Source organism: Ptychodera flava, chromosome 11, assembly GCF_041260155.1.
Source record: "Ptychodera flava strain L36383 chromosome 11, AS_Pfla_20210202, whole genome shotgun sequence".
In the NCBI taxonomy this organism is placed as follows: Eukaryota; Metazoa; Hemichordata; class Enteropneusta; family Ptychoderidae; genus Ptychodera; species Ptychodera flava.
Genome location: NC_091938.1, coordinates 22,229,313 through 22,243,595, shown reverse-complemented (window position 1 = coordinate 22,243,595; position 14,283 = coordinate 22,229,313). Strand labels below are relative to the sequence as shown.

The following is a 14,283-nucleotide window of genomic DNA, read 5'->3' as shown; positions in this document are numbered from 1 at the left end:
GATTAGGGTCAGTGGCCTTTTATTGGGCATATTTGTGTGGGCTTGAATAGGTGTGTACAGTTAATTGTAGCAAGTCGAAGGTCAGTCATTGTAGAAAGGAAATTTCCAGAAGAAGTGTCTTTGATTCCCGTATGTGGGAAATTTCACTTGGGAATGGGAAATGGGAAATGTTCATGGGAAACCATCTTGGGGTTGTATTTAACGAATTCTTGGATATTTCTGAAGTAAGTCCCAAGTTGTCAACAGAGCATTAGTTGTTTTGAATTCAAAAGTTGAAATTATAAAAAATCTTTGGTTTGAATCTTATACAAAATTATACAATGCATGTATTAGATTGCTGTTCTGCATTTTGGGGTTTTTGAAAAAATGATAAAAGTGATGTAGTTATAAAAACTGAGCATTAACATTTTAGTTGAAAGGCTCATAGGTTTACACCAACTCAAACAATTAGAATTCATGTAAAAATCGCAGACTTGCCAATATGTTTAGGATTCGGCTTTTTACCTTGGACGAACAAAGGCTTATAAAAAGGGTTTTCTGATGGGATTTGCTTTAAATAACAATAATATTCCCAGGTGAGATTTGTGAGATCTTTGATCTTTGATATATTAAATGTATAGATATGGAAAATTTACTTCATATTGAAATTTCCATGGTTATCAGAAATAATACTCGCCCATTCAAGAGAGTGGCTGGAAAATACCAGACAAAGGGAAAGTTACGTGTCTATATTTTGTTTAAAATTCAATACGGAGTGAAAAGTTTTATAACGTCAAATCTATCTCGTCGGCAGCGCTCATTGATAACACAGCTTCGTGTTGGTGTGTCGTCTCTTCGGACAGAAATGGGAGATTTCGCCATGTAAGTTAAGATGGAAGGCTTTGTGAATTTTTTTGTCAGAGTCATTCTATTGGAAATGAGATTCACTTTCTTGTGTACGGTATATTTGAGGATGATGTAAGAACAACTTAATTACGATGTCTCACTGTAAGCTTCAACGGATGATAGTCCATAGACACAAATATTGAATTTTTTTATTTCAGCAAAATAATGTTGGAAACACGGCTAATTTTATCGAAAGAGGATTTCTTCGAAGGAAAGATAGTTTGCACAAATGTGCTTAGCATGATCTATCTTCTTTTTTCGATATTGTCATATCTTTGATATTCCAAATTTTCAAAGTGACATGTAAATCCATTGTGCTGGGAGGCTATCGTTTACTGTAATTTTTGTCGGAAAGAAATGATTTCACCTCATGTCACTATTATCAACTAATTACATACAGGCAGACAGACAGATGGACAGACGGACAGACAGATAGACAAACACAAATACATACATACATACATACATACATACATACATACATACATACATACATACATACATACATACATACATACATACATACATACATACATACACACACACATACATACATACATACATACATACATAACATACATACATACATACACACACACACATACATACATACATATATACATACATACATACACACACACACACACACATACATACATACATACATACATACATACATACATACATACATACATACATACATACATACATACATACATACATACATACATACATACATACATACATACATACATACATACATACATACATACATACATACATACATACATACATACATACATACATACATACATACACAAACACTATGTGTGTATGGAAACTTTGTTTGATGAATTAAGTACGGACTTATAGTGCACTTTTGATATTATGCATTCACTACATATTGAAAGCTGAAACTAATTGGGTTTTTCAATGCGCCAATAGGGTAGATCATATGTATTTGCTAAAAGAGGAAATGTGGAACGGAATCCTAAATTACAATGGTCTACTATCATTCCTTAGAAGTTAAGTTTTAACTTACTTTTAAATTACGTCTTTTCCACTTTCTTGGTGGTATTTTTGTACTGAATAGTACACCCGCAATTATTAAGCCTACGATTTTGTACAGTTAATGAGCGTGGACAATCCGTGTAGGCTATAAACAGTGTGAGTGATGCATAGGGATGTAAGTGACATTTTTGCTTTCGGCGACCATGTTCAAGATTTGAAAACGATGTACCTGTAATTTAGTGCCTCCGGTCCGACACAGCTTGCGCATGAACACTGTAGATACATACTCAGCCTTGACTGCAGGTAGCCGATTGTCAGCTGTCATTTAATCAACCGTGCATCGTTGGTTTTGTTTCAGTACAAACAGAAGTTCTGCTTCCACCAACTGCGATTAATCAAGAGCCACATGGCCATGGGAGTAAAACTCTCGATGCTATCGGTCTCCACAGTGACTGATTAAGGTTCAATGCGTCCCGGGGACAGATAATTGGACTCTAAAACTTTTAGAATACTATCTTGGACTACCACTTGTGGGGGGGGGGGGGAGCTCATTTTGAAGCTCTTAGAGCAAAACAAGTTTCCACTGCCTTATTTCTGTGAAAATCGAAAATTTAATGTTTTCCCGTAGGACTAACACAGGAATGGCGGCCATTTTGTATTTGAAATATGGGTAAAAGTTAGGTAATTTGATTGTCTTTTACCAAGATTTACCCCGTGATTCCCGATTTTTACTCTTGATGTGGAAGAGAGAATTGAAATTTTGCTCGAAGGAAGTTTGAGCAAAATTGAAGTCTTTCATTTTCTAGGCGAGAACTACCTCGATCTTTGTCGCTGACCTTTGACCCCTACACGCACTGGCATATTTGGCTTATCGGAAAATGAAACTCGAGAGGCCATACTATTAACACTGTGGTTGTCTCATTTATTGTAGTTAACAGACAAACAGATCAACATACAGATGTCAACGGTGTGATTTGCCTGATTGAGCCGACAAAATTAATTATCGCTCAGGGAAAGTTTCACATCAAAATTAGCTTATGTCTCATTTTCATCACGTCTATATTACACCTTATTGTAATATTTAATAAAAACATCCGTTTATTTTCGCAATATATATTCTCATACACTTTATTCCATCAAATGACGGTGTTTTCTCACCATCGTGCCTAATAAATCTGACTAAATTACAGGGTCGACAACAACTTAGCACATGCTCAAGATGAAAAGTACTGGGGTTATCAAGATCCAGAACGTGCTCCCGGGAAAACTGGAGACGACAGCAAGGACTTGGATAAAAGTAAAAACGCTAAATCCTTCGGCAGCATTGTGAGGAAATTTGGCTTGGAGACAACGGCTCACGGGATTCCCCGCATCGCAGGGGCTAAATCGACTCTCGGTCGTCTGATTTGGTCCACGTTGTTTCTGATCGCTGCGGGAGCATTCGCGAGGCAGTTTATCATTTTGGTCGACCTGTACTACAGAGAACGACCCGTGACTGTGCATATGAAGGTAGTGTCCAAGGACTCGTTGGATTTCCCCTCAGTTACGGTCTGCAACACGAACATGTTGCGAAACTCAGCCGTGCGAAACAGCGTGCACAACGAACTGACCAAAGCCGTGGAGGGCACGGAGATCCTGCCGTATTACGGTAAGTTAATCGAACATTGAATGCCTTTTAAACGTTAATGTCCACTTTGTATAGAATATAGGCCTCCGTGACCTGGAGGACTCGGAATTCAGTTCAACAAGTATTTCACAAGCAACGAAATCAGGATAGGTTAGACTGTTTTAGGACTAAGGGATAACATTCTTAGTACATATGCTTTTTTTATGAGTAAAGGCAGATATAAACAACCAAAACCCTAGAAAACTTAAACTTAAACTAAGTGACATTGAAGATCAAAGCGTCTTCGATAGGAAACGCCCAGCTTCGATGTCGACAAACACTTTTCCATACGCGCGACTATGTTTTATTTTTGCTAAATGCCATAAATGAATATATAATTTTTACTCTAGTTTATTGACTAATAATATCAGAGAAAAAGGGAAGTTTAAAGTGCCAGAAAATGTAACTTTTGATGATTTTTTAATTGGATTTGTTTATATGTCAGTTGCAAGTTCTCGTTCTACTCTTTCACTTAAAAAAATAATATGAAGATTGCAAATACTATTTATGGATTGCAAACACGGCGTCTACTTGTCAGAAATGCCCTGCCGTTGTTTACATTTTAATTCTGGTCCGGAGCACAATTCACTTGTCAGCAGTAACAATGCAGTCTACGCATGTACAGGCTGAGTTGACGAGCTGAATACTGTGTATCTCAGCATGTTTTGGGGAGAAGAACAAACAAATTTGATTGAAATTACAAACAAAAATAGTGAAAATATAACGAAAATTTACATGCAGCTACTACAGTACATTGTCTTGCGCGCGGCAGTTGATAACTCATCATGGCCAGTGAACGTCCTCACTCGAATTTTTGATTTTATTTTTTTTTTATAACTAAATGATGATTAATGAAGTATAAATGACCGCCAGTATTATCCCAACGCGAGTTTTTTGTAATATTGCATTCCCTGTAAATTGTAACCTGAAAGTTTACATTAATTTTGAGGTTTTTTAGAGAGATTGAGAGGACGGGAATTTCCCATGTTTTGAGACTGCGCATAGAAATATTGTTCAATTGCTACATAACGGAAACAGTTACGTTCCTATCAGAAGTTGAACATGCTTTTAATATTAATGTCTGAATTGCTTCCGTGGATGCGTACTGTTTGCTATGAATTGAAGACAGGCGTGGAAAAAACAATGTCTAGCAATTACTAGACCCTAAATATTCATTGGTCTGGATCGGATATCTTTAGAAATGGAAAAGTAATGAAAGCATAAGAATCTTAATTGTTACAAACATGACAGTGTCTGAATTCATTCAAAGGTCACTGACTTGAAAACGCACTTGGCTAGCCATTACCCTATTATATGGGTTTCAGCAATATGCACATGCGCGGAATTTGTTGGTCAAACAGTAAGCTTGACGTGTGTCTTTCATGATTTGCATTGACATCATGTTAATCGTATCTACCAGTGGAAAAAAATAAAGTTTACATTTTGATGTCATCCCCATAAATAGATAACTGATAACATTGATTTAGTTACCCTGAAGCCTGACGTAGAACACAAAGGATTTGTCGATTTTCACTTGCAACCACGTGATTGTTTATGTTTTTTCAAGAGTGATATTACTATTGTTTTGTTTTGTTTTGTTGCGATACGGAAAATATTTTTAATGGAATCAACGAATAGAAGACATATTAAAGTCATTATGTTCGTCAAATGGGTGACAGTTACGGCGCTTACTTATACTCCTATCCTCTCGACACCACCATTGCCTTGCTCTATTCAAGTAATTTCAATAAAGACGGCTACAAGGGAAATTCGCTGTAGCATCGAATTTCTTTTAACCATTTGAGTGCCAAAGTCAACTTTTGTCTCCTGTATAAAATGTAACCCGCACAAATTTTTTTCCGATTTTTTCAAAAATTTTGATCAAAAATTGTAGCCAATGAAAAGTGATGTCCATCTAGTCCAAAATTGTCCAAAAAATTACAGAGAAATTTTAAAAAGTTGGTACAATTTTACACTAAAATTTTGGTTGGAAAATTTACAGCACTCAAAGGGTTACATTTTCTGACCATCGATAGTAAACGCCACCTGTGTATTAACGATGACGAATCATGATGTATCGGGCAAGAAGTGGCACGTGTTTGCTCAACAATAACCACACTTAAGCACATGAACCTCTGCTCGACCTTGTGGTGAAATATGCGTTAAATGGCAATACATGTTTATGTGGAAAGAAAGGGGAGGTCAGAGAGAGGAGTGAGGGAGGATGGCAGTATAGGAGGATTAAATATGTTTGTAAATATTACATCCCTGTTTGATATGCAAACAGTTAAGTCTACCACTCTCTGATGATCTGTGAAGCGAAAAGACTCCCTACATCATGAATATAGCAAATTAGATCATTCCGAACTACAATGAAATGATTTGCAAATAGATATGTGTAAAAGCAGATAATAGTCTGAGAAACCGTCAAATAATACAACGCCAGACAGACGTACATGCTCGCTGCTGTCAGAGTTCTGAAGTCTGCTTTGTGATTTTTTTACAAACGGGAAGCATATGTCATTTTCTTTCAAAAGCTAGGCTATTAACGTTTTTCTGAAATTGGATAATATATCGAACAATTCAAATACGTCAATCCGTGTTACCTTAGCGGATAGGGCAATTAGGTCGGCATTTAAAATAAAAAAATAGCGTCTGCAAACCCTCTACACTGTCCGTCAGGTGAAACCGGTATATTACCATGGCAACCAACAGGTTATGTAAATTTACGAAGCAACGATTGATCGCCGTTGCGCACAGAGTTTGCATCTATCCCATTCTCTCCGTTGATACAGGTAACGGCTGTGCAATTCACTATTTGACAATTACCAATGCAGCGTGCGGTGCCCGTCCGTCTGTTATCGCGTTTTGTACCACTACCCTTTGCAAACACCTACAGCATGGTCGCTGGCGGCAAATCTGTTCCGATGACCTGGATACGGATGTCACTCATCCGAGTGTCCAAGATAACATTGCTATATTCTTGAATGCACCCTACTGACAAGCGACAGCAACATCCGGATTATTCATAACTGAATTTTCCAGAGCCATCAGAATGCGATGTAATCAGTTTATCGATCAAACATAGAAGAGCAAACTAAAGCTGACTTTTCAAACTAAAACCTCACACAATATGTATCTTTTCAGGGCAAGGTGACACGTTTTGAGAAAGCAGGGCACGATGAAATAACATTCATGAAGAGAGACGCTGAAACTTCAAAATTTAATGAAATTAATTCTTATCCAGCCGCCAGACAAATGGCCGCGATAGCTTGTTGACAGTGCCTGCGTCAAGAAATTCGATAGCGCAATTTAATTCGCTCTTAAAATAAATAATATTGAAATATTGATACACGAAATAGCTTCTCTTGACCCTATCGAGCAGGCAAGCACCAATATATTACGCCCTAGTGACTGATATTGCAAAATTATATCGCAAACAAGTCGTTAATTTGAAAACGTATTGAAGAGAATTTCATTTTGATGTTTGTGGGTGGTAAAGTAATGGGATCGAATTTCACCATATGAAAATTCAACAGTGTCGAAGCATATATAGGCGGTAAAGGCGGACTATGGTCTGAACGGGTATGTTAATTCTTGAGTCTTTCGTGAGATAATTTATGTATTCATTATATGTTTATTTATTTATTTATTTATTATTTTTTATTTCTTTCTTTCTTTATTTTATTTAAATGTTTAAAGAAAGATTTGTTGCCCTACTTTTCAAAACTTTCAACATCTAACGCTTTTGAAAAAAAAAACAAATTTAGTCGAAAGCTGGTATCAAACGACCTTATGCCCTCTCGCTGGGTTTTGAGGATAATTATGTCGAGAGGGCAAAACGTCACAGTTCGATATTTAAATTGAATAAAAGAAGACATATTTGATGCGAGAAAGAAGGGGTAGAACGTTAAACATTTTGCTTTGCGCATGGACCATCTTTTCTTATTTACACTGTCTTGGACATTTACGACCAGCCTAGCGGCTGTATCAAGTTCGTCGCTTTCGACCCGTGCATTGACTTTTTGACGATAGTAGTGATAGAAACGGAACCCCAGAGGCACATAGATGTGATTAATTAATGATATTCGTAGTTTGCAATGAATGACGTCAACGAAATGATTGAGGGATATACCTTTCGGGGTGATATATGCCAATTGTGCCGGAATGAATTTTATATCAAAGACGAAGTAGCTTTTCCGTGCAGAACAGTTCAAATGCGAACAAATATACGAAACGAATAGTTAGATGGGCTTTTTCGTCGATACTGAGGCAGCTTTTTGAGTTTTGATATTCACTGTACATGTATTGTATATGCTCTATAATCCTTCCCACGTAAAGCTATGGAAAGCGCTCAAATAATTACCCAATGCATGCTTTATCACGCGTAGAAACGTCGACAATAGCAGTCAGCATTGGAATATCGATGAAGAAAATGAAATCTGTGCATATTGGCGATCAATATTTATGAATTACAATCCCCCCAATGCACGGATTTACGGTTGCTCAAATGCGAAGTTTAATCCTCGCCTATTCCGTCTGTGCTATTCATGCAGGCCAAGGGTTGCTTGCAGTATCTTTTGAATCGCCTGAGTCCCGGCTAATACTGAGGAATTGTTTGATAAACCCATGCAGGCACAGGCGAGCTCGGCGTCAGCAAACGCCATAGCTCACAGGTAAATACGTACAGTGCCTTTGAGTAAATACAAAAATGTGAGTGGACCTGAAGTACAGACAAATTAGTCTGCGAAATGAGTTACCATGGTGATACCTCAATCAAGGAGAGACTGGCTCATATTTTGTAATATTTTAAGGAAAAGGGACAATCCAACTGACTGAAATACAAATGACAAACTCAAAAAGAAAAGATAACACGATTGGAACTAATTTGGGATAATTGGATCTTCATGTTTTTTAAATTTCTCAAAAGTGTTTGGTGCCATATAGCTGAATGTTGTAATATTACAAATTACTCATAAAAGCGAGTGTGTAACTTAAAAAGAAAAGCCGATGAGCTTACATTTGCAGATTAAAACGACCTTACTTCACCATCCAATTATCCCAAATTAGTTCCAATTGTTAGATAGATAAATATATATTTAAGCAGATCAATATGGTTTGAATAATCTAACTTAATTTCATGCGTACGAAACACTGATCAAGCCCGAATATGTTTCGAAAAACTTTTGTGCCTTTGCGTGACAAAGTTCTGACATAAACTCATAGAATAACGCTTTATATCTTCGAAAATGTATTTACCATATATTGGTTGTAGAGAGATGTCAAAATTTTGATTACTCATGCTACATTTGTTTGGCATTAGCTTCGCTCTGTTTTTGCAAATGCACCTTGCAGTTCGACTTCTCGTTAGAGGAATAGACGATTTATTTATAGCGCGTTAAAGTTGCAGGTTGTTACACGTGTCCGATTGCTACAAATACACAATGAGGCGTATTCGTCTCCAGCGGAGCATCACGGAAAATATGTAATGTATGATTTATCAGGAAATATGATTATCATTAATGGGCCCTAAAGTCATATGAATCTTTCACTTTGAATTGAAGATTTTTTCCGTACCGCTGAACGGTTCGTTAATTAGCGACAGGTCTGATGCAGGCCGTGTAAAACTGGTCGATGTCCGATATGGTACAGTCGGAGGTGGCCCACCTTTAAAAAAAAAAACCTTCCGCCTGCCTCTTACGGTAGTTCGCGCCTTGAAATTGAAAGACTTAAACTTTCGCTCAAACTTTCCTTAAGCAAACTTTCAACCATTCCCTTTTTAAATCAAGAATAAAAAAACGAGGGTCACCATACAAATTTTGGCACTGGAGAAACAAACCACTCAATATTTACCGATATTTGAAATTCAAAATGGCCGCCAACCATGTATCATCTCTATTTGGGAAAGTAAAATTCCTGGTTTTCACGGAGGTAAGCCGATGAAAATTGTATTTACCCCATAACTTCAGAATGATCACTGACAAGTGGTAGGCCAAGCAAATATCGTAAATGTTTGAGGGTTCGACTATCTGTCCCCAAGGCGCATTCTACCTTAAACCGTATTGGACAAACACGAAAAAACAAGTGGGTCAAGTCCCAATACTACTAAGCCATTTCCCGCCAAAACACGCGCCAACGCACATACGAAAATTCGACGGAAACTTTCAAACAAGACTTCCATATTTCAACCTACAAAAGGAAATGCTGCAATCTGCAGTAGCGACGTCACAATAAAAGCCGCCAATTTATAGCTCCATTGTGGAGGGACTGTGCTCTGTAAGTGATGTACTTTCAAGTGTTTTTTTTCTCTTCTGAAAATACCGTTTGTTGTAATTCTCGATATCAAATCAAAACGCCTGGAGTTCGGCTTGTCATCAAAGGCAGTGTGCTTGTAATTTTCAGTGTTACTATTGATAAGTTCAGTTTAGTCCTGGCTGCGATTCAACTGTCAACAATAATATTGCTTTTTTTGCAAAATCAGTCGTTTTTCAATGTTCAGTTCAACATGCTTGGCCACTGTCACGGACAAAACGGTGACGTACGTCTTCACCGCCCTGAAAACAAATGCAGACCTGGGGTGCCGAGAGTATAACCGAATTCAGTCACTCGCGGTGCCTGCGTTATTTGGCAATATTCGTCGACTAGCGTTCCTTGACCTTCACCTTGTGATGTGTACGTGAATATCATATGTGCTGACGTCATCGCGTATAGATTCTCATAAAAAGTCGGCATAAATGATAGTTAATGACAGTTATGGAAAGTAATAAATATATTTTGTGCATGTATGATCGACATTAATACTCAGTGCCTCTAGCAGGAGATAAATTTGACAATAAACTTCCCATGATTGAACATTATAAAGTTGTAAAATGCTGTTTACAATTTTAAAATAACTTGTTTCCGAGTAAAACCTGTTTCGTTGTAATTACAACGACTGTCAGATTCACATTAAACGTGTGACTAATTCTCATTATTGTGTAAATTAATACCTTTTCGCAAACACATTAAAAAATAATTTGACAGCGCGACACTTCTGATGAAAGATGCCGATATCACGTGCAAACCCTTTCGGGGAAAAACTATCTGATGGCCATGATAGTTGCAGCAAAAGAAAGAAATTACAGCTCCATTACTGTCGCATTTTAACGAGCTGTTTACGAGCATTTTACTGTTTATTTAAAGGTATAAATTCGTCGGAACTGCGCTCAAAGGTCGTATGGGACCCATACGAAAATGTAAACACTGTATCCAAGACACGATGGTGATGGATGAAAGTTAAAACATGTCTGTCATAATCTACATCGTATAATTTAAATGTTGCAGCTATGATGATGAGGTGCATCTATGCACGAAATACATTGTTTGTGAACAAGAAACTCGCACAGGCGCAGTTCCAACGATTGTTTTTGTTTTCCTTCCTAATCTATGTCGTTTTGTCAACTGTTAACTTGTCAACACATGCTGTCTGTTCAGTTGACAAAAGAATTGAAGTCTGGATCAGAATGCTTCGTTAATAACTTTGCATATTATAATACACTAAATGCTTTATGAGTTGTTTTACGTAACATATACTAAGAAGATGAATACGAAATAATACGTGCTTTCTAACAAAAAGAATGAAAGTATTATTCCAAAGTTACAGCTATAGTCCTTCTTTGTTATTTGGTTCTACTAAACATTAAAAATCGGTCAGCAATATACACATATTGACTGACCATGAGGGCAACAGCATACGTCTGTACCCCGAGGGACTGTGAGTCACCCCCAAAAACAGACTGTTTCCCGAGGCCGTAGGCCGAGGGAAACAGTCTATTTTGGGGGGTTACTCACAGGCCAAAGGGTTAAAGACGTATGCTGTTGCCCTCATGGCCAGTCAATATGTGTTTTATAACACATCTCATCCGTAGCCATGATAAGAACGTACTATACACAAAACTTGTCTCATGTAGGCCTATGATGTAATATGTTGGAGTGGTTCAGTAAGAAAACGTTTTTCCTAACAGGATCGCAATACTTCTGCAAAACGTTCAATGCACCTTTGATTATAGTTTTCGTCCGTTTCGATTCCTTGATGGAAACCAAAGCATTCAATTCTTCTTCAGAAAGTAGGATAAACCAAAAAAATTCTCGACTATCGTTTCAATCGGCCGCAGACGACATCTTTGTTTACATTCCGGTCCGCGCACGCGTCAGTGTCGTTTTTGACGTCAGCGGGCATCATTTTTCGGAACTGATGCCTGGCAGGCAACAGTTCCAACAAATGATGCCTGATGACGTCGTTTACGTTGATCAGCACAAAAAGAATGCATCCCACGTGACTATCAACTGGCGAATTAGAATACAGACTGCGGATGAGGTGTGTTACAATGCTGACTGTCTGCAATAATGCATCTATTCGCTCTACATACAACAGCGTCGCAATACGCGCGTGTAAAATCATATACCTCGATGTCGATTTGAAGAATAAAAAAGCAATTTACTTTTAAATGCAATAGTAATTGGTAAGAATTGGCAAGTATGTGTTGCGGGCAGCAGTCAAGTGTGACGTTCGTTCAAAAAGCGGTCTAAGAGCTCGCTTGACAGACAGGTGGATATTTTTGGCGGGAAATTGGCAAGCAGACGATATTTCCTCGCCGATGGGCGGGAAACCCTTTATTCGCTCTGCGGGCAACTCAAAACAGGCCTAATAGAGCGGCCAGGAAAGTATTGTCCATTTGTTTTCCGCAGTTCACCGATATTGAGTGGGAGACTCGAGTAAAATGGCCGTTGTGAGGTTACAGAGAGGAATGGGGAGGCGGCAAGAATTTCTGGTGAGGTAGGAAGAACGGAAATGCTGCGTGGGAGAGGAAATTGTTCGAGATTTAGAGGGAGGCCTGCCACAAACTCCTATTTTTCTTTCAACAATTCCTTTATAATTGTTCAACAAATCATATGTATTTGTGAAATCTCCTCTGCTAGCAATTTCTTAAAATTGGCTGGATGGTGTGCCCCTTAGAAATAGAATAAGAACAGTAAATTTGAAAATACATGTAGAAAGTTAATACGCAAAGTGTAGCCGAACTGAAAGTCGTAGGGTGGAATTTGAGAAGAGACTTGTAAAATGAGAAGACGTTATTTTGACATTAATTGGACAGGATGCTCTATTTATCCAATTGATAAGTAAATCCATTTAGTACGATTACCTATAACTCTCTGTGCGGTTAACAAGTCAACATGGTGCTTGGAATGAATAAATGGCAGTTTACGAGATATGTTTAGACAGGATAAAGTCTAATTTAGGTTTACATCTTAGCTGGTTGGTCATTCTCTTTTCCAAGAGCATGATATAATGCAGTGTTATCTCAGTCTCGACGCAGTCCGGGACCGCAAGCGATGATTATGAACTCATACCCATGTAATCGCCTCAAGCATCAATTATCTTATTTTCAGACAAGCAGGAATATCTCTGCATCAAGTGCTAAGCACTATTAATCGTCAGTCAGTCGTTCCACTTTCGCCTACTTTCTCGTCATCTGTGCCAGTACACGCTGTTTAATTTGGCGAAAACAGATGAACAGATTAAAAAAAGAAATTGCAGCTTACAGTAAAGGCATAGATCTTCGGCCAGGGAGCAGGCTGACAGTGAACGTTTATTTGATTTTAATCCCAGTCTTCCCTTAAAAGTTGTGTTTAGTTAATCACATTATTCACAGATAAGCTGATGAAAAAAAAGTCTGGTCTTTTACGCGTGATTCATCATGCTATTAAACCATGATGGCAGTGGGCATGTTCCTCAGTAATAGAATGGATGTGGACACGGGCGAGTGAGGCATTGTTCGTGATCATATCACACCCTTCCATTGTGATCATCACCCTGTTGCTTCTGACCTTATAAATTTGTGAATGTGATGTGTAAATATCATCGATAAATTTGCGCATTTCAAATTAATAATGCTTTCAATCATGCTGGTCCATTTCTGTAAGGCGAACCAGATGTTGTTCAGAATCTTCTTTGGACATGCGCAGTCACAGGACTTCCCACCATAGAGTAAACGGGTATATTGGTTAGGGTGTCTGTTCACTATGAATAGTGGATTACAAACTGACAGTGACTGACCTACATGGTGATAATTCAGATATGTCTGATTCGCCTGTGATTTAGATGTAAGGATGGAAAAGTAATCAAATATCATGATGTAACTGATCCAACGCCCACGCCTGCCCGAAGTTACAAAAAGGTCCGCACGTTGTCCAGACATTGAGTCGACGATATCGACATCCTGTGTAACGCCTCCATGGCATAATTTACTAGTATAGTAAATGAAATGGAGAATTGCACTACAAGAGAAAGAGGCTGTGGGCTTTAAATCTTTCAACCCCAGTTCCCTGTATACAGGTCCAACTTTACCATAGAAAACAATGGATTTGGGACAAACCATGGTGGTGAAAGGGTTAAAGTAGAATGCGCCTGTCGAACAGATATTCCCACTCTCACGTTTTTACAATTCGTTTTTGGTCTACCGCTTGTGGGGGTGGTTTAATTTGAAGTTAGAGAAGTAAGTGAAGTCTTCACCCCTTATGTTTTTTTTGAAAATCGAAAATTAATTTACCCCATACAGTTAACACGGGTATGGCGGCCATTTTTATTTATAAAATATAAGTAATTTTTCGGTAATTTGCCTCTCTAATGCTAAATTTTGCACGATGACCCCTAATTTTTACTCTTGATTTCGAAAGTGTAT

At 38.0% G+C, this 14,283-nt stretch overlaps 1 protein-coding gene across 5 annotated transcripts in view; it reads left to right on the top strand.

Annotated features, from left to right (window-relative positions):
• Nucleotides 1-14,283, top strand: part of LOC139143827 (low-density lipoprotein receptor-related protein 2-like) — a 74,637-nt gene that overhangs the window by 16,738 nt on the left and 43,616 nt on the right. For 4 of the 5 annotated variants that reach the window (XM_070714402.1, XM_070714401.1, XM_070714406.1 and 1 more), the window contains exon 3: nt 3,087-3,544. In XM_070714402.1, the coding sequence (XP_070570503.1) occupies nt 3,087-3,544 (458 nt within the window). Of the gene's footprint in view, nt 1-767; nt 862-3,086; nt 3,545-14,283 lie in introns of those variants that run through there. The other variant, XM_070714405.1, reaches the window with a different exon arrangement.